Source organism: Candoia aspera, chromosome 1, assembly GCF_035149785.1.
Source record: "Candoia aspera isolate rCanAsp1 chromosome 1, rCanAsp1.hap2, whole genome shotgun sequence".
Lineage (NCBI taxonomy): Eukaryota > Metazoa > Chordata > Lepidosauria > Squamata > Boidae > Candoia > Candoia aspera.
In genome coordinates, this window is record NC_086153.1 from 194,322,807 (window position 1) to 194,347,271 (window position 24,465).

Sequence of the window (24,465 nt, forward strand, 5' to 3'; positions counted from 1 at the left end):
ATATGACTAGCCTTGAGCAAGATGAAGACTCTCCTAAAAAAACAGCATCTCCCCCAACAGACAACAGGATTATCAGGAGAGAGGTAGGTGGCAGTTCAAGACAGCTGATGAAGAATGTGCCAAACTTTGTTGGGCCAAGGTAAACATACCTTATCTGGCAACACAACAGGAAGTCTGTAGTACAGCAGCAGACTAGTACAGCCTCAGAGACCTGGACCCTGGTGATTGGAGTCTCAACTCCAGGATCCTTAAGCAAATTCCATCAATATCTGGACTCCCTATTAATCCTCACCAAGTGTGAGGTCAAATAATTCATATCATGTTTCCCAATCCAGGTAGCACAAGTAACAAACATTTCAGTACCATCTGGCCCAAAGACATAGATCTTTCCTCTGTTCCTAATCCCCAGACTCTTGAAACTAGTTCATGACTGGACAGTAGAACTGATACTAATTGCACCCAACTGGTCTAGAAGATCCTGGTCCATAGAGCTTGTTGCTCTGTCTACCTCCCATCTATGGGGTCACTCAGTATTACCAGACTGGTGGATTCAACCATCCAGACCTCAGCTTTTAGAACTACTGTATGTGCCCAGGGATTGAGTGGGACCATTCACTAGTCTAGGATATGACAACAAAGCTGAATAGAACATCCTAACGAGTTTCAGCCATTCACATATATGAGCTTATGTGACAAGCCTTCTGAAGATGGGCCAAAAGAAAACCCCACCAACATCATCCTCCACTCTCAAAGCCCTCTTCTTCATTCCAACAGGCCTGGACAGGGGACTGCAACCAGTCACTTTCCACAGACAAGTGTTAGAGTCTTACTTGTCCTATCATCAGGGAGGAATAAATGGACCATCCTCACTCAAGGGCTTTCTTAGGGAGATCTTCCTACTAAGACCAACTACTATTCACTGATATGTACCATGGAACCTTCAGCTAGTACTCCAAGCTGTAACTTGAGTTTCATTCAGACCCTTGTATGGGTCAGCCATACATTACTTGTCTTGGAAAGTGGTGTTCCTGATAGCCATAAATTTGGTCAGGGAGACGTCAGAGAGAAGGACACAGAAAATGGTACCCAGCAAGGACTAGAAGCCTCTTGGATTTAAGATCCTATCCTATGCCCTGACTCTGCTGTAGGAAAACAGTATGCTTATTCCAAAACTTGGGATGAAACTGTTTCCTCCCATGGGATGTACTGTTAGAATCTTCTAGCCCTGCCTCAAGAGTAAGAGGGAGGGAAGCATTCCCCTGCAGAATGCTCTGCTGCAGGAAACAGACCTTCACGGTAAGTCCAATATAATGCTCTTCATTTTCATTATTTGCTAAAAGCTCTGCAGTTGTACTTTTATCTGCCTCCTGGAAAGAAACACAATTTCTGTTTCCTGTAGATGTATTCCTATCTGGTGGAAATGCGATGGCCAAAGAGATTGTCGAGATGGGTCTGACGAACCTCCCACATGCTCAGTTAGGCACTGCCGTGCTGGGCAGTTCCAGTGCAGTGATGGCAACTGTATTAGTCCACACTACTTGTGCAATGCTGTTCCAGACTGTCCTGATGGATCTGATGAAGATCATGTCCTTTGTGGTATGTGGCAAGCTCTCAAATCCCTTCATAAATATCACCCAATTATTTATCATAAGCAGAAACGGGTCTAGACTGTTCCTTTTCTATGAAAAAATAGACAAAACCTCAAGAAAATAGTCTTCATGATCCTCCCAAGACCAGAGCTTCTTTCATTTTTTATTACCTCTACCAGATTCACTACTTGGAGTTCTCTAGATTTCCATACTGTCTGGGAATTCTGGGAGCGTTGAAATTCCATTGTATCTGGAGGGCACCTGGGCTGGAGAAGGCAGCTCCATATTGATGTTTCTCTGTGTAAAGCGTTCCCATCTTCCTGCATGTCAGATTTTTTTTTCCCATCCTCTGGGTGCAGTTGTGTTATGAATTTTTTTAGCAATGTAAAGTTATGGTTTCTTATAGCCAATCACCAATGTGAATCTCACCAATGGCAATGTACCAACAAACGATGCATCCCCGAAGCCTGGCAGTGTGATCGAGAGGATGACTGTGGTGATAATTCAGATGAGGAGAGCACTCATTGTGCCAGCAGAACTTGCCCCCCAGGCCAGTTTAAATGCAACAATGGCCGATGCATCTCCCAGTCCTGGAAATGTGATGCGGAGGATGATTGCGGTGATAACTCAGATGAACCAATCCATGAATGCAGTAAGCAAAACACATCTTGAGCTACTTTATCGTTGCTGTACAAATTAAGAGGGACTGTTTGGCTTTACTCTTAGCAGTAACCACCAACCAGTGTGAAAAGCAGGAGAACGAGAGTGCAGTGGGATAACTCTCTGAGTGGTGTCTTTCCTATTATGCGTATTGCAGAGCGTGAAATAAGGAGAGTCATATTGCTTCCAGTTCAAAAAACTCTGATTCTTTATGCATAAATATTAATCTTGACTACATTTGTTACTTATGTGTTGAAAGTGATGGAAGAACATGCCTTTATTTGCCTGTGGCCACTTTAGGGAGTTCACTTTCCTCAAGGAAAAACCTACTAACAGTTTGGGACTGTTCCACTGCATTTTCTCTTTCCTTTCCACAAATGAAGGACCCTTTTCTTTTGGAAACCAGTTTGGGATAGAGGATGGGATCCCTATCTCTTCTGATTTGAAATAATTAACCCTTTAGAGTGCCATCCTGTGTCTACATACCTGGGATAAGCCCCTCTGAACTCATTGAGTTTGTTTCTGAATAGATGCATAGAACATCAGACTCAGAGACCTTGTTTATTCACATATAATATGCCTTCTGTAAAGTGTGGGGAAATGTAATGTAAAACCCACCCTAACAATTTTATATAAAGTTGATGAGGAAGTTTGTTGCTGAATCATGTATCACATCAGGAAAATACAGTATTTAGTTTGAGATTGTGGAATATCTCTAAACCCCAACGTTTTTAAAGAATTGTAGATTCTGTTGAACCAAATTATCCAGGCCCCAAAACTTAGGTGTATACAACGAATACTTGTTCACAAAATCTTATGCTAGTGGGAGAGAATTAGGCCAGCAGAATTATAAGGTTATAAAACAGGAAGAACTGGAGTTAGGTGTTGTCTAATCCTATCGTAAGTAAAGCAATCGCTTTGGACAATGAACTTGGGACACCATCGGAGAAGAATGGAAGTTTCTAAATTTAGATTTCCCATAGCTGGGACCATCCAGATGTGTTGGGAGTCCTCTCTCAATTACTGGATGGAGGAAGTTGCCAGATTAAGGAAGGCTATTTTATTTATTTATGTATACATAAGTAGTATACATTTAAAAACAATAGTTTTTTAAATACAGTAATTCTGTATTGCTTGTTTGAGCACCTTTATGTGGCAAACACTTAACTGAATTGAATTGAAAAACGAATGTATATTAGCGTCTATGATTTATTTGCCATTGCATTTTTGAAAACAACCTTGGGGTGGTGCTTATCATCTTCTCTAATAAAGAATTTGGTCAAAATAGTCTGATATAAATTTTTCTTTCTTCTTTTAGTGGGTCCTGCCTATCGATGTGATAATCATACAGAATTCAGCTGTAGAACCAATTATCGCTGTATCCCCCTGTGGTCTGTCTGCAATGGCCACAACGACTGCAGAGACAACAGTGATGAACAAGGGTGTGGTAGGTTTAGGAGCTGCAAAATCGATGCTTTATAAGCTGAGATCCACACATTTGCATTCATGCCACTTACTAGCAAGACCTCTATTAGAATATTGCTATCAGCATGTCACAATAATTGTAGCTTTTCATTTGCTAAGACCTGGGTGGTTATTAATGGCACTTGAAATTGAAGACCCTGGAAGTTATTTATTTACTCCAATTGAAATTGTGGTTTCTCTGATATTTGCTCCTGTGCAGGTCCAAATTATCTGAAACTATCACCTAGTTACTACTGTCTACATTCAATTGCTGCTGTATCCATTCATGGTACAGCATAATTTATGCTCATTTGCTGTGAATTAGAACATAGATTTATGGATATCTTTTCATCTGTGCATGTTTTTCTAAGTGGGAAGAATTTTCTGCCTTATTATGATTATCTTCTTTTTTTTAATTTGAACATTTGACACATCCCCAAAGGCTGTGCATAATGGTAAATTAGGTATGTTTCAAATAAAAGGAAAGCCAAAGAGCTCCGTTGCTAGGAGAAAGTGGTAAATCGATAATGGGTGATGTGAGCGGGTAGAACTCCTTAATTTCTATTTTGTATCTGCCATCTCAGAAAGGACATAGAGCCCTAGCTGGTGATCATTATGCCACCGGGGGAATGAGGGAATTGCAGCCTAGGCTAGACAAGAAGAGGGTAAGAGAGAATTTGGCTAATTTAAATGAATACATGTCTCCAAGGCCAGATGGATTACATTCCAGGGTACGGTACTGAACCAGAAATTACCACAGAATACTCTTGGTAACCTTTGAGAACTCCTAAAGGTGAAGTCCTAAACGATTGGAGGGAAGCAAATGTTATGGTACTCTCATGGTACTCTACTTAATAAAATTGCAAAATAGGGCTGTAGATGCTACCTCTGATAGATGGACTCACAGTTGACTGAATGACTGCTCAATAATATCTCCACTTCAACTAGGAGGGAACTATCTAGTGGAGGCCAGAGGGCTCTGTCCTGGGCCATGTGCTGTTCAACACTTTTATCAATGATTTGGTTGAAGGAGTTGTGGTGGGGGGACTTACAAAGTTTTCAGATGACACAAAGCTGGGAGGAGTGGCTAACATTTTAGACAAAAGAAGAATTTAAAAGATACACTGTAGACAAGCTTGAGCAGTTGGATGAAATGAACAGGATGGAATTTAACAGGGAGAAGGTTCTGCATCTGGGTAGGAAAAGTGTAAGGCATGAGCGTAAAATGGAAGAAACCTTGCCTGGCAGGAGTTAAATATGAAGAGGGTGCACTTGTTGATCATAGGTTAAATGTGAGTCAGCAGCTGTTAAAAACAGATTCTTCTTTGGAATGCATTAAGTGAAGCAGGAAAAGTCTTCTGACTGTATTGCCTGTCAACCAGCAGAACAGGCTCCCATATTAAGTGATAAGTTCTTCCCTAGCAGTCTTCAAACAGAAAGTGGATGGTTATCCATAAAAAATGTTCTTGTGGATCCTGCACTGAGCAGGGGGTTGGATCAGATAAGGTACTTTGCAGTTTGATGATTCTCATAAAATTAATAATTATGGCATTTCCAGTTTTAATTTGAAAATAAAAAGATAAAGATAAAAGTGAAGCTTAGGTGCTCCAAGTGGCCTGCCAGCACCACTTTTGTAGCTTTCACAACACCCTCCCCACAAGAAAGGACAGTTGAAAACCCTCGGATCTTGCTTGTGTTCCAGGGCACTAGAGGGAGTGTTAAGGGGCACAGCGGGTGCCTTAAGCCTTGCAAATGCTTAAGGTGTCCCTTTCATCCCTTAACATTTCTGGAATTCCCTCCCCAAATGGGCCATGGACTCACAACTTTTGGAAAGCATCCCTCAACCCAGCACAGAACCCAGCACAGAAAGCCTGACATGGCCAACAAAAATTGTGCATCTTGGTATTAAAAGCACAGAAGAACAGAGGAAGAATAATCAGTAATGCAGAAGGTGCCTTTCTTCTGCTTTGTATGTTATGGGGCTGAGAGAGGATTTTGTTTTCATGTTAAGCTTGCAGCCAGGTATCATATTTGATCTGGAAGGCAAATCTGTTTCCCATTGATGTCAAGACCAGATTGACTGGTATGTTTACCTGCAGCACATTATTTCATTTCATTTGGTTTGGTTGCTAAAATTATTCCTTCTCCAGTGATGGCAGATGAATCAAAATATAACACAGACGTTGAACGTAGAAAAATCTTATGCTAATGCTATCAATAGTTCAGTATGGTAGCTGCCACCAAATGTAGTTGAAGACCTCTGCAGATGGTTTAATTTCTGTGAGAAAATGTGGCAACCAAGTGGCTTATTGAAGGCTGTGGTGGGATCTCCTCCTGGAGAACAGTCCTTCTAGGCTTCCCATTCGTGAAAGGGAAATTAATCATCATGGCCTGGGAGATAAAAAGTTCGTTTTGCAGTAGTTATGTCATGTATCTTTCATGAAGATTGGTCTGATTCTTTTTGCAAAGAAGAACTAGAGCTAGAGTTAGAAAGGATCCTTGGCTTACTAGAAGTATAGGTAGTCCTCGATTAGCAACCACAGTTGGGACTGGCAATTCAGTTGTTAAGCAAAGAGGTCGCTAAGCGAAACCACAACTGTGTTTACAATCTTAGTTCAGCTTCCCTTTGCTTTACAGACTTGCAAAGGTCGTAAATGCAAGGGTTGGTTGCGAAGTTACTTTTTCATCGCCGTCATAACTGCGGACATTGCTATATGAGGCAGTCGCTAAACAAGGACTACCTGTATTTCTTCTGTTTTTCTAAGTATGCCCTTTGAGGAGCCATTTTAAACAAGCTCTCTTACTGTTTGATTTCTTGCTATTGCTTTTGCTATTGTACCCACCTTATTGTACCTCTCTTCGTTCCAAATTGCATTTGAGAAGGGCATGTTAATACTTGCTGGCAAACTGACCACTCTGTATCTCGGGCATGCGCATGTTCTGCAGAAGCCCTGACCTGTGATCCTTTGGGAGATTTCCGCTGTGATAATCACCGGTGTATTCCGCTGCGATGGAAGTGCGATGGAGATGATGACTGTGGGGATGAATCCGATGAACGGAACTGCAGTGAGTACTTTTCTTTCTTACCAAAAACTGCAGTGTTGGTTGCTTTGTACGAAAGTACTTTTTACATTTACTGGTTAAAATTTTATCTATAACTGGGAAGTTGTTGCCTTGGGGGGGTGGGGGGGGAGCTGTCTCTTTTAAACTGCATAATTTCAGATGGTTTTAATGAAAAATTTTGCAAGTAAGCAAAATTCCATGACTGACAGATCCAAGTATTCTCTGTTTCCGAATGCGTTTGTGAAAGTTCACACCATTTCTGGATGATTCTCTCTTATTGCAAGGTCCTCGTGAATGCACAGAAAGTGAGTATCGGTGTGCAAACCTGCGCTGCATTCCTTCTCGGTGGATATGTGACCACGACAATGACTGTGAAGACAATTCAGATGAACTGGACTGTGGTGGGTATTGCAATTTGGATTTGCTCTTCCGTATAAGTGATTTTATGCAAATCTGCCACCACCACCAACCCCCTTGAAAACCAAACAACCCCCCACCCCCCTGTGGCTCTTAAAGAAAAGAAAGATTTCAGTTGTTATTTACTCTTCTTTTTAGAACTAAGGACCTGCCACCCAGGTTATTTCCAGTGCAACAGTGGCCACTGTATTGGAGAACGATTCCGATGTGATGGTAGTGCAGACTGTCTGGATTTCTCTGACGAAGCATCTTGCCGTGAGTTCTCAGATGTGTGCCAGAAACCTGATGCCAGTTTCTCATAATATCGTGTCCTTTTCTTTGCTGAAGTGGGGGAAATAAACAGCTATGTTTCTTTCTTTTCTATAATGAGAATTTCATGAAATACTGAATGTTGTCAGGATGAGCAGAAATGATAAAAAGAGAACTCCAGCATCACTGTAGGACTCTTTTTCCCTCCCCACCCCCAACAATCTCCCTGTACAGTCTCCCACGTCCCTAAAATCTGCTGCCTATTCCTCAGCTCTCTAGAGCAAATGCTAAGGTTGCAGGAAACAAGGGAAATCAGGTGCACACTTGATAATTAAAAAAAAATTTTTTTTTTTGCTTTCCTGTTTGTACTCCACAGTACACGTTCTACACAATCTCTGTCATGCGCTGCCTACCTCTGAATAATGCTCAGACACTAGCTCGGTGGAACAGGCTCTGGTTTATTCATAGCGTAGGTACAGCATCGGGAAAAAAGCTGAGAGTGACAGGAGCGCGCCAGTGCGGGGTTTAAATACCCCGCGCCGGTCAGCGCCCCCTCACTCGCGGTCACGTCACCCCCCTTTGTCCAATACGTTGACCTGCCGGTGGGTGAGGGGTTGCGAGGCCCCGCTGGCATTCCGGGATCGCCCATCATCGGTTTCTCTATTCCTCCGGTGATTGCTTTCAGCTGGGCGATCTCCGTTGTATTAGCGCTGATGGCTTGGGTGTGTTCCGTGATCCGTTTAGCTATTGTTTCTTGACCGTTAGTCGTTATGGGTTGATGGCTACTTATCTTGAGCCCCTTCCCCTGTTTCCTTGCTATTGTCATGTGTGCCATTGCGCTGATGACTTCAGCTCAACGGCACTCATGACAATCTCAGTACAGGACAAAGCGATTAAAAAAAACACCTCTTATTAAAGTAGCAAGGTGTTACTATTCCTAAACACCTCCAAAAGTTAGGACTTAATGAACCAGTAATTAGGAATATCTTAGTAATGGGGGAAACATCAACTTACTGGAAAATACGAAATGAGGCTGTGTATGAAGAAAAAGACTAAGAAACGCTTGTATAATATTATAAGGACTGTGACATTAAAGCTGAACTTCTTTTTATCAGCCACTCGCTACCCAAATGGTTCTTACTGTCCACCTTCAATGTTTGAGTGCAAGAACCATGTCTGCATTCAGCCATATTGGAAATGTGATGGTGATGATGACTGTGGAGATGGGACAGATGAAGAACTTCAATTCTGCTGTAAGCTGACAATTTGTTTTTTAAGTCCACTCCTAGGTCCAACAGGTTCTTTGAAATGCCAGAGGATTGGGATGGATAAATTGATTTTATATTTGAATGATAGACTGGCAACCACATACTTAACTTGCCATATCCCATCCCCTACTCAGGTTCAAGATCAGCTTATTCTATAACATGGGGAGGGTGCTTTTTGAGAACACACAGAGGCTCAGATCTAGTTGCCCAGCCTTTTTGGTGTTGGCACAGGCATTTCTGGGAGATAATGGTATTGATGTATAATGCAGCAAATGAAATATAGAGATTACTAAGCATATAGAGATTCCTGAGCATGATGGGAAATTTTTCATGTCAATCTGAGGAGAATCTCAAAAAGCTTTCTCAGATCTACTTCTGATAAATTCCGGGACCCACATGGGAATAATATAAATTTGACTTTTTTATTCATGGGTCAGAATGGGCTCTGAGTCATGATTTGGTTTGGAGTATTATGCATATAATGTTCTTTCCAACATAACACAGTGTTGGAAAGAAATTAGGTAAAGGGGCACAGGACTCTGCTTGACAACAGGATAACTCTCCAAAAACAGAGCCAAGCAGAACTAAATTTGCCATGGAGAAAAGCCAGTAAAAGCAAGACTGACCTCAAATCTTCCTTCCAGTCTCAGAGTGGAGCTGCTCTTGAGGGGTTGGGAAAGAAATTCAGAAGCCGGGTTCTGCCGCTTTCCCTACCTTGCATTAACTAGAATTAATATTGACCATATGTTAACTACAGATAATTGGATGGAGATAACTCTGATGAGATGGGATTGGTGAATCCCTGAACGCGCTACTTGTTTATAATTATTTGTCCCTGATATGGTGAATTTAAACTTCAAGCTTGCACTAACCCATCTCTTTAAATATATGAGTTCTCCCAGTAGTTTAGAACTACTGTCTAATATTCAGGAAGTGTTTTGAAACAGTGGCCCATAAACACCATCGAAACTCTTGTGACCTCTCTCGTTTCAGTGGATGTTGTCTGTGAGCCCCCCTTCCGCTTTCGCTGTGGGAATAATCGCTGCATCTACAGCCATGAGTTGTGCAACCAAGAGGATGACTGTGGAGATGGAAGCGATGAGAAAGAAGAGCACTGTAGGTTTACCCATTTGCCTAAGATACAGGAATTAATAGATTAACTTGCTGTTCGTTGTTCCAGTTTCAGGTGGTCAGACCTGTGTTTACCCTCTTGCTTTGTCCATGTAGTTTGCAGAATCATAATTTACTGGTTATTACACAGTTATGCAAAGTGTGTGTGTCCTTTTTACACAGGCAAAGAACCTACTCCTAAAACTTGTACTACTGAAGAATTCAAGTGTGATAATGGGAATTGCATCCCACTGCATTATGTATGTGATAATTACGATGACTGTGGAAACCACTTCGATGAGCTGGGCTGCAGTGAGTACCACTGTAGTTGCATGGAAGCTATACAGTATGTGTTGTTGTTTTTCTTGCAGGATTTCTCAGATGGGGTGAGATGGGACCTTCATGTTTCAGGGTGGTTGAAAATTGTGGGAAAATCTATTGAAGAAAAACAATTCCAGAAAGAGAAAATGCCCCTCACCTTATCCATCCCACTGAAATATGATGCCTCCCATCTTTCTTCTTACCTGCCCCCACTTCATCCATTTTGGCACCATTCCAGCAGTTGAAGGTTGAATGCAGATGTTTATTTCCACCACACAACTTAAAGCAGCTTTCAATAACCTGGTGCTCCACAAATGTCTTAGATATCCCATAATCCTTTGGCCATGCCATCTGGGGATTATGGATGCTGAAAACTGACACATTGAGAAGGAACTGAGTTATGGAAGACTGCCTCAAACTATAGTGAGCTATGCTTCCTCCACGTGATCCCAATATTGATTAAAAGAAACAGTTTTTTTAAAATCACTGGCAAAGTAAAGATTCCCCTCCTTCCTAGTTTGCTTTGAATAAATGTGTTGGAAAGGTAGAGGGGATTGGTATCCCCTCTGCCCTTCCAGCACATTTATTCAAAGCAAATTAGGAAGGAGGGGAATCTTTACTTTGCCAGTGATTTTAAAAAAACTGTTTCTTTTAATCAACATTACTCAGCATCCATTTGCTAATGGACAATAGCAAAAATATAGTCATGGCAGTCTTTACATAAATTAAGAAAGAAGTCATCTCTCCAACAGAAACAGTAAAACAGTGCTGTACATCAAATAAAGATTTCAAAGATTTTTCTTCCATTGGTATTTATAGAGTGAACACCAAACTTTTTTGTAGAGCTCAGATGTTCGAGGCATGATAGTAAAGCCCTGCTATTGGGGGTGGTCTTATTTTTTATCTTATTTTATTTATTTTCTATCCCACCTTTATTATTTTTATAAATAACTCAAGGCAGCAAACATACCTCATACTCCTTCCTCCTCCTCTTTTTCCCACAACAGCCACCCTGTGAGGTGGGTTGGGCTGAGAGAGAGGGACTGTCCCAAGGTCACCCAGTCGGCTTTCAGGCCTCAGGTGTCACGTTCATCGTTTCGATGTGTCTGTACATCGTAACGGTTCGCATGCCAGAGCGCTGACGCGCGTTCCTAGCTGGGAGGGAGCTGCTGATAAACCTTGCACCGAGTGCTATATCTCTTTGCGCTAAGCAGGAATGTGTTTGGGTTATCTTTTTGTGTCAAGGCCTTTTTGCCCGTTGATCAGCAGAACTCGTTAGGAGCACCTGGGAATGCGAATTGAGACGATTGAAGGGGGGGTGGGACTCTGTTTGTAATGGGGCTATTTAGTTTGATTTTAGGCGCGCTTTTCTCATTCTCAGCTTTCTTTGTGTTTGCACTCTATTCTTAATACAATCAGAACTTAAACTTTGTTTTTGAGTCTGAGCAATTTATTGGGGAAGGCATTCGTTACATCAGGTGGGACTAGAACTCACAGACTCCTGGTTTCTAGCCTGTTGCCTTAACCACTAGACCAAACTGGACCAAAGTCACTAGACCAAACTTTCATTGGTGGGATATTTTATAATGTTTTTATGGATTTGACATCTTTGCAAACTGCTGTGAGTGTTGGAGTTGGTGGTCTGTAAACATGGTAAATGAAAATAGAATCAGTAGAAAGGAGAAGAGAAAAATACATTGCTGGAAAAAAAGAGAAGTCAAAGTGATAGGACTTTACAGCCCACTTCCCATCAACATCAGTTAGAATTCCTCCATTAATTGTTTGGATGATGACAATTTAACCTGAAGTCCATTGAAAGGCAATTTGAATCTCCCTTCTTCCTTTCAGCACCATCAGTTTGTAGCAGTTTGCTATATGTGTTAACTCTAAAATGGATCAGAACATAGCTGTTTTGAAAAGGATTCACTATCAATTAATGGATGGCTTTTTTGTAAAGCATAATTATGACTGGTTTTTAAAATAGCCATAATTACTTTCTGCCCCCAAATAATAACAGTCAACTACAAAATGATTACCATAGTAATAATGGTATTTTCAATCAAACCTGTTTTGTGATTTTTGATTTCAAAATTAGATTATTTTTTTAAGAATAGAAGAGGGTAAAGACAAAGGGAAATGGGGAAAAATGCTGTTAGTAGTAATTCTTTGCCTTACTGATCAAAACAATGTCTCCCCCACCCCCCCTTTTTCTCTAAGATCCTGGAACAGGCAGAACATGTGCTGAAAGTATCTGTGAACATAACTGTACCAGCCTAAATGAAGGAGGTTTTATCTGTACCTGCAGACCTGGATACAGCCCCAGTGACCTGAACAGAAATACATGTGATGGTAGTTTTCATCTGTACCTTATTTTCTACCATACAAATGATCAGCAATCAGTTACCTTGTGTCATCAAAATAACAATATATTGTGCTTTTTCTCCAAACCCCTCTTAAGCAGTTCTATTTTAAAAACAACATGGGACTGTTTCTATGGTACTGAATCCTATGTCGTAAAACATTTTAGATAGCTGTTGCTACTGTCTCAGATCCTCTACTCCCAGCCTGCCACACCTTAAGTTTGATATTTCAGTTATTTGAAATTGTTGCTGTGTTGTTGTTATTCTTCTTCTTCTTAAAAAACAACACAAATTGAGAAGACTATTGAAGGGCGGGGGGTGAGATTCTAGTGGAAGGATGCCGCAACTGCAAACCCGCTGTCATTTGTCTGGCTTGGATTTAAAATGAAACCAAAGTGAGAAACCAAAACATTGCAACCATTAGAGTAGAGAATAGGATCTCAAGAAAGGAATTATTTTCTATTCTAAACAAAATGAAAACTCTATTTATCATTGATTTCAGATATCAATGAGTGTGAAATCTTCGGTACTTGCCCACAGCTTTGTAAGAATTCCAAAGGAAGTTATGAATGCTTTTGTGCCGAGGGATTTCGATCTGTTGGGGATCAACAGGGAAGGCAATGTGCAGCCAATGGTAAGAGCAGCCAGCATTTCCCTAAAAAATATTTATTTTGAACATTTTTTTTCTGAAACAAACTTCTCTTCATATTGTGGTTTCAAGGCTCTCTCAGGTTACTAATATATTTTGCAGTTATCTTCTCAATCAAGTTGCAGCTAAAAAAATAAACCGTACATGGGTGGGCAAGATTGTCAGTCTAGTCTCTCTACTTGTTTGTGGCAGAGAGATGATTGGTGATGCTCTATGCCACCAGAGTGGACAACCTGAATTTTTCAGACTTTTCTTTTTCTTTGGGGGTGTTTGCGAGGTGCTAAGGAATCTGAAGATATTGCTGACAGGGAAGGATTAGGAAGGCAAGGCTTAAATTTTTGGCCTTCTGATAAAAGTTAGTCCCTCCTGCTCAGTCTTAGCTCTCCAATCTGTCAGAGGAGGATTTCCCCTCACCTCTGCTTCCTTTCCCTCCAGGGAGTATTCCCTTGGCTCTAAATATGAAATAGTCCAGTTGCTGAAATCTGTGTAACCTCATCCTTTTCATCTCAGTAAATCTTGCTAAAGAAGATTTGCTTGGAAGGAGTTACTTTCCTTTTGAGGCAACTGCCAAAGAGTCTGACACAATTGTTGGGGTCCTCAGGACAGTCACCAAAGACATGACAAAGACAGTTGAGGCAAAGGGGTTAAATTTCAAAGGAAATATTCCTCAAATTGACACTTTCAGCTCCCAAATGATCAGACACTTGCAAAAATTTTGGCATACTTCAGGGTTTACTTGCAAAGTCAGATGAGTGCTAGAGATGGTCTGATTGAACTGTGTGCTGAAATTCAGAACAAGGTCAAGAGACAAATGTTAATCTCCTGTCCCAAGGTACAAAGAGAAATAACAAAGGACGAAGGGAGCAATAGACCAGAAATGAGTGCAATAGAACAGGTGCTGATTAGGAAGGGAAGTCTGTTCTGTTCTTTAGTCTTTTCACAGTATCAGAAAAGAACAGGGCTGAAGAACAGTACTGAACCTAAAATCATTAAGCAAGTTTGTCAGGAACTCGAAATTCAGGATGGATACGTGGAGGTTCACAGCAAAGGCCATCATAGCAGCCAACTGGCTAGCCTCCATAGACCTAGCAGATGCTTACTTGTCATCCCGTTCAGACAAGCACACTGGACAATCCTTAGCTTTGTGTATGAAAGAGAGCAGTACCAATTCAGAGGTCTTCCCTTCAGTCTAGCATAGGCACCCAGCATATTTACCAAGATGATGGCAGCTCTCATAAGTCATCTAAAGACTCATGGACTTCATATCTATACTTTCCTGAACAATCTGCTTATCAGGCAACCTCAAGAGAGCGGGTGGCAAGCAGCATCACCTTTATAATGAGTACAAAACAGAGCTCACATGCCCCCTCTAAAAAGATGCTGTGCCTGAGACTGTGATCAAGATGAAAGAGAGTAAGCTCTTCCTAACACCAAAATAGTTACTCAAGCTACAGAGGGCAGTAATAGAGGTTTTAGCCTCCATCAGACCATCAGTCATGGCACTGGCAAGATTGTAGGAAATTATGTTAGCAATCTCAGACAAAGTACCATAGGCACACATTCACTCCAGACCATTTCAATGGCTTCTGCTCCCATTCCACAAATAAGTAGACTTCAGATACCAGCTGTAGCTGAGAAACCCATACATGGTGCCTAGCTCCTTGCAGCAAGAACCAGGATGGGACTAGAACCAGCAAGCCTGACAGGAGGAATGCAGGTCAGAGAACTGACCAGGGAGGAGATAACCATAGATGCCAACCTGACCAGCTGGAGAATCGTCTCCAGTCCTACTCAACCCAAGGCTAGTGGTCCCCATCCAAGTTGTTACTGCCATTGAGGTGCTGAAGCTGAGGAAGGTGCAAGGGGCATTGATATATCCCTTCATGAAAGGAAGAGATATTCTGGTAACAACATACAGTATCACAACAAAGGTCTACATCAACAACCAGGATGGGACAATGTCAAAGAGCTTCCAACAGAGCTTTAAATACAGAGAGAAGAAGAGGGGTGTTTCCCTCTGTATGTATGTATGTATGTATGTATGTATGTATGTATGTATGTATTTAAATTTGTATCACCGCCCATCTCCCCCAACAGGGGACTCTGGGTGGTTTACAATAAAAATAATAATAATTTAAGGCTCTATAATAGATGAACTGCTGCTTGTGAAAGCTGATGCCCTAATAAAATGTATTAGTCTTGGAAGTGCTACAGGCCTCTATATGGAGTTTATTTTATAAACTAACACAGTTCTTCCTCCAGCCATCTCCATTTAAAACGGGAAATCCTGAGATCAAAATTATTTTAGTCCAAGGCCAGGATTCAAATCTCCATTATTAATACTGGGACATGTTATATCCCTGTTTCTCAAGCACTGATCCTCCTGACTGAGTGATAAGGGGATTTTGAAAATGAGGCCAATTTTAAAGCTGTTTGTAAGGTGGCATAGGAATGTCCTGTTCAAAGAGAAAGAGTGAAACAATTCACTGTATTTAAATTAAGAGAGATCATCTAAGCACATGACTCTCTTAATTCAAAGATCTGCAACAGGGGAGAGAACATTAGCCTCCCAGAGTCTGCAACTCTCACTGTCCTTCCCTATCATCCAGGCTGGCTGGAACACGTACAACATGTCAGTCAACATCTGGAGTGTCATTGATTCTACAGCCCTAATTACAAAAATGTACTAACAAGTTTATTGACGGATAACAAGAAGGCTATAACATGGAAAGCATTTTAACACCAGAATAAGTATTACCAAAACCAGCCTCTGAGTTTTATAGATCATTGTGCTACATCTTACAAACCAAAATACTTCAAATATCTTTGAAAGTAAATTACAAGCAGATGCTTTAAAAATTCCTTTTGTGTTTGAACTGCTGAGCTCCAATAGCAAGTTGTTTTTTTTTTAGGTGACCCACCAATCTTAATTCTGCCTGATAACGTCCGTATTCGAAGATACAACATGTCGTCTGAGCAATACTCAGACTATATTGAAAATGAAGAGCACATTCAAGCGGTAGACTATCATTGGGATCCTGAAGGAATTGGCCTAAGTACGTTTTAGCTATTGAGTATTAAAACAGAAGGTTCTTTCCAAGGATATAGCAGCAGGGGGGGAAAAGGGGTCTTACCAGCAGAGAAGTAACTTCTTCAGTCTGAGAGAATCTGTTTTCCATAGATTCAGTATATAAGTTATGGGCATGTAACATTGTTTTAAGTTCCTCATCTATAAAATAGACATAATTGTAGCTTATCTTGTAAGAATGTTATGAAATTTAATATTATGAATCACTTTGCAAAGTAGAGTTAAATATAATAAGCTTGTCTGCCGGAAGCAGAGAAGCATCTTGTTGTCAGCTTCTTCCATTTCTGGTTTAGCAATATATAATACCTGAAGAAGCCAGCGATAGAGCTCTTCCTTTTCCTTGCAAATGTCATTTAGGGAGCCATGATTTTAGCATTGGATGGAATCATGGCTGTTTGGTTTAGATTTGGCTAAAGCAGCATTAGGATAAAATATCGAGATATGTACTTTTGGTCATCCTAGCAAGCTAACTTCCAGAGGACCAAATACTAATTAAGAAGAATACTGTATTAACAATTGGGAAGCCTCCCAACCTGGGTTACCCATTTCTAAAGAGAAGTTTTCCAGTTTGTTAATTTTTACCAGCTGTCTGTTGAAATTCTTGTTGTTATTCCAAGATAGCATACTTCTTTGAAACAATTCTGCATATAGACACTAAACGTCTTAGCGTCAGCAGTGCTGATCTTTTATTCATATGTTTGTAAAGCATGACCTGCCCTGTTGTACCCAGTGTTTCCTAAATAGAACAAAAATGGGTGACAGATATACATATCCTTTGCTACAATTTAAGCCTGAGAGTATTTTGCAAATAGTCAGCAAAGTTGGAGGCTTAATAAGAGGCATTCAATTGGGTGCCCTACAGCAATTCTGCTTAGCCTAACAGCATCACTTGGTGGTCTGATTCAAACATAATGTTAAGCCCGGGTTGTTAAACCATAGTTTGTTGAATAAATCATGATGCTGGATCAAAATTAAACAAACCAATGTATGCATTAGCACAGTGTGTGAACCAAGTTAATGCATTCTTCTACGAATCCCATGTTTGGAATGTTAGAAACCCAGTATATTCCACGTAAACGATGTTTTTTTCCAGTGACAATATAAAGAGATGTTTGAACTTCCCTAGGTGTTATATACTACAGCATTCTTGGACGTGGATCAGAATTTGGTTCCATCAAACGTGCTTATATCCCCACATTTGAAAGCAGTGGAAATAATCCTGTAAAAGAAGTTGACCTGAACCTTAGATACTTGGTCAGTCCTGTTGGTTTAGCTGTGGACTGGGTTGGCAGGTAAGCTGAAAAGTTAGATAAAAGTGCTTCGGAAAATCATTTCTAATATTCTACATATTTTTTTTAAAACCAACCTCTTCTAAATTCAAAATCACTGAGTTACTTGCGAAATAGTTCTTGAATGCAGATTGGCATAATCTGCATGGTCCATAGATGAAGTGGGCAACCTTTTGGGGGACTGTATTTGTTATTATTTTTATTGCTGCAGTTATTATTATGATTGCTTCTGAAGCTATCATGGACAAGCTAGTGATGTCATGGTATAACAGGATCAGAATCTCAGTCTCTGGACCATTTTTCATGCTTGGGGGACATTAGAAGGGGTTCTTATTTAATGGGCCTGTTAAACTTAATAGAAGGTAAGCACACTTTTCCCTTTATTTTCAAGATGAAATTGATAGGGAAATTGTGCTGCCATAATCTGGTGGAATTTTAGCAGTGCAATTTTGGGGTTTCATGGCTGCAGAAAAGGGGTGATAGACCTCTCAGTTGTTTGCTTCTTCCACAGACATCTCCTTGAAAAAATCACTGCATGACATCAGGGGAATCTTGCTGAATAGATTCTGATTTGAAAACTGCCTGATTCATGGCAATTGAGTTAAATATAAGGAAAATGGCAGGAGGAACCAAGAATTCTTAGTATTAAAAAAAAAAGTCTGTCAAAGAATTACTATTTCTACAGATATAGAAAGACAGAAGTCAGAGACAAGAAAATTATAGGTAGTCCTCATTTAGTGACCACACTTGGGAGCAGAAACTCATTCATTACACAAAGTGATTACTAATCACATGACCACGACTGTGCTTATGATTTTACACAGGACAGCGTGTACTGACTGACTGTAATGGTGAACAAGTGACATAGAGAAATGCTGTGAAGGTTGTAAATGTGGGCATTGGTCACAAAGTTACTTGTTCATCACTGTTGTAGCTGCGAACAGTTGCTGTCTGAGGCAGTCACTAAGTGAGGACTACCTGTATGTGAAAATGGGGCAGTGACAAAAGAAAGATCAAACTGATTCCACTGATAATTCACTTTTAAAACATCAATTACAATTTTATTTCCATAAGATTAACCTACAGTGTTTATTTATTACTGTATATTAATGTTACATTATTGTGATTTATTTAGCATTGATTCTCATGTTTCCAGATTTGTGGAAAAGAGACCTTGTGTATCTTAGACTTCGATAGACATTGGAAACTTCGGACCATTCCATCACATTCCATTCATTTTCTTCAGTTATGCTTAGAGAGGCAAACTGCCACATAAACCTGGTTTGGCTGTGCCTACCATGGGACAAGCTAAACGACAGCCCCCAGTGTTTTGGTCTCATGGGCACCTTTGGGGTTCTAAGAATATGCTGTTCACATTTTTGCAAACTGGCTGCTGAGACCCATTCACAAAAGACTGCCATGTGGGAAATAATCAGTCACATATTTATTTAATCTAATGCTGAAGCTACTCAACTCTTTAATGACTCTGGGTGGCCTACAAATAAAGAAGAAAACAATACATATAAAAATATCATAGCCATCAAAAGACCATTTAAAAAACCAGTGAAAAGGCCAAACTTAGGGACCCCACCACCATCTATCCCAAGGCCTGGGAGAACAACCAGGTTTTTAATGATTTTTTGAATGTCGTTACAGTGAGAGCTGAATGAATCTCTGGGGGATATCATTCCAGGGGGGCATGCATGCAACAGAGAAGGCATACTTCCTGGGTCCTGAAATATGACATTGTTTAATCAACAGGACCTGGAGTCCACCCACTCTGCTTGATCTCACTGAATGGGCAGAAACAATTGGAGATAAGCAGTTCTTCAGATCTGTCTACAGGGATGATGCGTGCCATTCCCTCTATCCCAAACTCTGTCATTTTCACAAGTTATTCCCTGTTTCTTGGGTTAATTCTGTTTCTGGGCAGATGACCTCGTTTTCAAACAGTGAGATGTAGCCACCCATCATTTTTTACTTTCTAAGGAAGTTTGTGCAGGATGCATAAGAGTTAGAGGCATTCCTGGAAATAAAGATGCTCACACTTTGCTTTGCAGCTTACCATTTTTGTTTATTTTTTTAAAATGGCAACAAACCAGGGAAAGCAAGGAGATCCCATTGGCTGCTTGGGCATCCAATGCCATCGTGCTATAGACTGCCATTATGCTGTGGACTGAAAGGCTAAACTAATCACAAAAATTTCTTGCCACATCCCAAGTCTGACTTCGACATGTCTTTTCCCTAACAAACTCAGACTAAGATTGGCTTCAGATTCTGGGTTTTGGTAGGAAAATGATAAATGTGGAATCTGGGTTTGCCTAGGAAACTTTCTGTTTGAGCTAGCCATTCCAATAGGCAGCTAGAGTGAAGCTGAGATATTCAGGCAATGTTCATGAATACATTTCTCATGAGTGATAAGCCAGGATTCTTTGTTATTTCCAAACAAACCCCACTGTCTAATTTTTTAAAAATAATTGGTTACCTAATGTTAAACATGACCCCAAAATTATGCATTTTGTTTCTTAATTAGGCACCTTTATTGGACTGATTCTGGGACAAACCGAATAGAAGTGACAAAGCTTGATGGGAGGTATCGGAAATGGCTAATCTATTCTCTGCTGGACCAGCCAGCAGCCATTGCTGTCAACCCTAAGCTTGGGTGAGTATTTTCAAGATTGTAAGAATTGATTTGATTAATTGAAACAATAACCAATATGAAACAGTGCATTTCATACAATATGTCTGGGATTCTGGGAAGATTTCTTTCTCCTTTCCTTCTGGTCTGGATTGGTTTTGAAAATGTATACCAAATCTTTAATAGTTGCTTGTTTGGCTTTTTTAGGTTAATGTATTGGACTGATTGGGGAAGGCAACCAAAAATAGAAAGTGCCTGGATGGATGGGCAGCAGAGGAAAACACTGGTCTCTGAGGACCTTGGCTGGCCAACTGGTCTTTCTATTGATTATCTGAACAGTGACAGGATCTACTGGAGTGACCAGAAGGAAAATATCATTGAATCTATGAAATTTGATGGAACAGATAGAAAGATTGTTTTACATGGAGGTACGAAAATTAACAGCATCCAGCTGAATTTAACTGACTGCGAAAAAGCTGAACAATTCAGAGTTGGGTAGTGTATGTGGAAATGACCTTGGGAGACAAGAGCTGCAGACTAGACAATGGTCAAATAAGAGACAGCTGAGCCCACAGAAGCAATGGCAGTGTGGCAAATGTCTCAGAAGGGTCCCTCCCTAGTTTCTTGGACTGTGAAGGGGAGCGGGGGAGAGATGTCCTTTCAGACTTGTAAGATTCTGTTAAAGTAACTTTACAATAAAGTTAGAAACAGTACTTCTGGGTGTGCTTCTTGTGTGGACTGCCTCACAAGGCTGACAGGTAATCAATGGTTGGGAAGCAACCAAGAAACCAGGACTTTAGACTATACTGGGAAGTTTTTTTAAAAAACTGGCAAATACATATTTTGAAAGCTACATGCATATATCCATGAAATCACCAGAAGTTGAATTCAAATCCATGCTAATTTATGAAAATTAGCATGGATTTAAGTGATTGTTCAAAGTATTTCCCAAGACATCTGGAACCTGTTCAAGGAAAACTTTTATGATGGCAAATGGGAGAAGCTTTGATACTGCTCTGAGGATTCATTAATTTCAAGTAGCAAAGTCAGAGTGAGTAGCATAAAATCTCCATTACACTTAAGAAGAGATTGTTTTTGTTTATGAAGAAAATTGACATGTATTTAAACAAGCTTTTAGTTGCTTTTAGTTCTTGTGAAATTCCATTAAAAATTCAAGATATTTTAACTTCCAGAATCTGTTAATATCCACTAGTGCAAATGCACAGAAAAATGATAAGAGAACAATGCTTTTGTTTCAATAATAATACTAGTTAGAATAACAGTGCTGCTGGCCTTTGCTGTTAACTTATCTGTTTTATTTAACCATGAAGTCAGCAGCCCATACAGCCTTGATGTCTTTGAAGGCCATCTGTACTGGATATCTAAGGAAAGAGGAGAAGTCTGGAAAAAAGACAAGTTTGGAAATGGAGAAAAAGTCAAGGTGGTGACTATAAACCCATGGCTCACTCAAGTCCGTGTCTATCACCAGCACAGATGCAACCAGTCAGGTAATGACCACTCTTTGATGTATGAATCGTTGTTATCCCCAATCAAATACAATACCCTTGAAGAATGGAATCATCATCTGCTAATGAGTAAATTTCTCCATGCTTGATATCAATGCTCCCGATAGCTTGAAACTGGAGTTGGTGGGGGCAGTTAGCGAGTTGGATATTAACTGGATTCACGCTTCATTTTTCTAACTATGGTTTGCTAAGCCATGACTGGCTGAGTTCACACAGCCCACTAAGCCACAAATGGACAAACTACATTGTGGCATAGAGAGGTGTGAACCTAGGCTTTGACATCACTGTACATAATTTGCTCTCCTTCTTTGAAATACACTGAACGGATAGGAGAAAACACCTGACAAAACAAAAGCTTGGCCTCTTCTAGCTCTCTTTCCAAGTCTCAGAGGCTGTGGACCAAATGACAGGTTCGTGCAAGGTGATGTGAGATTTAAACCTTCTTGCTATAATTGTTTGCCTTCCCATTCTTGCCCCCACCAGTCTCCCTCTATATACAGGCTTTGCTGTGAAGAATAGCAGGGAAACAAGACAGGGGTGTCTCTTCCATCCTGTGGAAGCTTGGTTCCTTCCACAAAGACTCTATTTTCCTCCTTCAAACTTCTTCCACCATCTCCAAGGAAACATTCCTGTATTAAGGGCTGCAGCAACTAGCAGAGCTTTCCATGTTCAGATAAGCCACATAAGATCAACAACCACAGATCAGCGCTCTCACACACACACACACACACACACTCCCTCTGACCCTCGCCAATCAGTTCTTAATTTTAAGAATGTGAGTCACTCATTGGGGTGGGGGGGAGAACATCCAGTTCCCCAATCCCCTTCAGTGTTTGGCTCTACCTTTTCAAGAGCAGTAGTTTCCTGCCAGAGCTCCCACACCTCAGGGAGGAAGGAAGGAAGGAAGGACTAAGTCTTTACCTCCACCTTTCTACCCTCCCAAGGCTCTCAACATTTCTTTTCAAGGAGAAGAGAATTTGGGTGAAATTTGCATGGGTTGAATTTGACTTTCTTGCAATTACTGATATCAAGGTGGCCAAAGGGCTGAGGTGTATATGCATAACCTTTCATTCAGGAACTTTCTGGGCATCTTATACTTCCATTATATCCAAGTGAGGCCATCATGAGGGAACTTTTCCTTCTGTGGGACTTTTTTACACTGGGAAGGATAAGCAGCTGGGAAGGTTTCAGAGGGATGGAAATGTGCATAACAGAAAACAAAATCATCAGCCAAAGGGCATTCCATCACTTTCAGCCATAAACTAAACTCAAAACCACCACCACCAAAAAAAAATTGAAATGAATTCTCAAGCATTCTTAAGAATTCTTATGGTAGAAGAAGAGAAGCATCTTTTGCTGGGAATGAAAACCTATAGAAAGTGCAGGGCAGGTTGTGGCACAACATTAATTCTTTCACTGTGTCCCCCCATTTATTATTTTTTTATTTATTATTTCAAGAGTTATTTCAATTTATATCGTCGCCCGTCTCAAGTTTATGACTCTGGGTGGCTCACAGTGGTAAAAAAAAAACAGCATAAAAAACAAGAAATGGCCAAACACAGATAAACAGCAGCCAGAGTAAAAACAAACTCATCAATAAGAAATCAACACAGCCGTTGTTTGGGCTCAGCCACACCTCCTGACCCCCAGGGCCAGTGATAGAACCAAGTATTTAAGGCCTACAAAAGGCCATCAGGGCTAGTGTAATCTCTGGGAGGAGGATGTCTCAAAGGGCAGGTACCACAACAGAAAAAGTTCTCTTTCTGGGCCCTGCCAACTGGCACTCCATAATAAATGGGACCTGGAGTATGGCTCTTCTGCTGGACCCAATGGGATGGGTAGACATAATCAGGGAGAGGCGCTCCTTCAAATCACCAGTTTGTGGTTACAATAACCCAGTTTGTGCTTGAGGTTGCTTCCTGAGGAGCATTTGGCATCCACGTATCTCTTACTTTATCCATGTCAGTGTCTCTTATTGTAGTGATTAGGAAAAAGGCTAAAAGGAAGAATGGCACTGAGTATCTCAAATTGTACGAGGAGCTGCTTATGAGCCTGAGAGGAAACATCTTGCTTTTATTTAATGACTGCCATAGCATCTTCACATGTCATATTTTTCTTATGGCACAGGCAGGAATGAGATCATTTCTTGCCTTCACCATCATCCTAGACATAGAAAGGTCTGTGTCCTTGCCCTTTCATGCTTTGTGGGGGCAAGGCTGTTCTGCTTAGGAGGTAGGAATTGGAATATATGTTACAAATATAGTTAAAATATTTGTAGAGTCCCTCTTTTGGGCGAGATGGCTGGTAACAAAATTTGAATAATTAATAAATAAATAAATAAATAAAATAAGCTGGTAATTAATCTTGGCTGAAATGGGGTAAAACACCATGTTGCTCACAAGACTGGAACTTCTGATGCCTGGTTTCATGCCACCAGTTCAGTGCAGGCATGGTGATGCTCACTTGCTTAACTTGGGAGTGTTTGGCACAAATGTCTGTTCCCTCCACTTCTCATCTTGTTAAAGCCTTGCCCCTTTCTCTTTGGGTTTTGTAATTTCCCATAATTGGACATCTGTCTGTGGCTATATTTTTAAAAACAATATTTAGCAAAGTTCCTTTTTTTCTCAGTCGTACACACCTTGGGTTGAAATAATGAAAACACCGATGCAGAAGTAACATGAACTATAGTAATCTCTAAAACTGAAAAGGAAGGAGGAATGCCTGCACTGACCAGGCAGCAAAAGAAGGGGAGAAAGGGAATGCAAGGCCAAGGA

At 40.6% G+C, this 24,465-nt stretch overlaps 1 protein-coding gene across 1 annotated transcript in view; it reads left to right on the forward strand.

The window, feature by feature from the left end:
- LRP2 (LDL receptor related protein 2) overlaps nucleotides 1-24,465 on the forward strand; it is a 161,492-nt gene that overhangs the window by 125,766 nt on the left and 11,261 nt on the right. Inside the window, exons 55-70 of the mRNA XM_063306118.1 lie at nucleotides 1,400-1,596; nucleotides 1,996-2,241; nucleotides 3,568-3,696; nucleotides 6,660-6,779; nucleotides 7,061-7,177; nucleotides 7,332-7,448; nucleotides 8,558-8,695; nucleotides 9,704-9,826; nucleotides 10,004-10,132; nucleotides 12,359-12,490; nucleotides 13,004-13,135; nucleotides 16,063-16,206; nucleotides 17,365-17,530; nucleotides 20,061-20,189; nucleotides 20,373-20,593; nucleotides 21,497-21,673. Of these exons, the coding sequence (XP_063162188.1) occupies nucleotides 1,400-1,596; nucleotides 1,996-2,241; nucleotides 3,568-3,696; nucleotides 6,660-6,779; nucleotides 7,061-7,177; nucleotides 7,332-7,448; nucleotides 8,558-8,695; nucleotides 9,704-9,826; nucleotides 10,004-10,132; nucleotides 12,359-12,490; nucleotides 13,004-13,135; nucleotides 16,063-16,206; nucleotides 17,365-17,530; nucleotides 20,061-20,189; nucleotides 20,373-20,593; nucleotides 21,497-21,673 (2,417 nt within the window). The remainder of the gene's footprint in view (nucleotides 1-1,399; nucleotides 1,597-1,995; nucleotides 2,242-3,567; nucleotides 3,697-6,659; nucleotides 6,780-7,060; nucleotides 7,178-7,331; nucleotides 7,449-8,557; nucleotides 8,696-9,703; nucleotides 9,827-10,003; nucleotides 10,133-12,358; nucleotides 12,491-13,003; nucleotides 13,136-16,062; nucleotides 16,207-17,364; nucleotides 17,531-20,060; nucleotides 20,190-20,372; nucleotides 20,594-21,496; nucleotides 21,674-24,465) is intronic.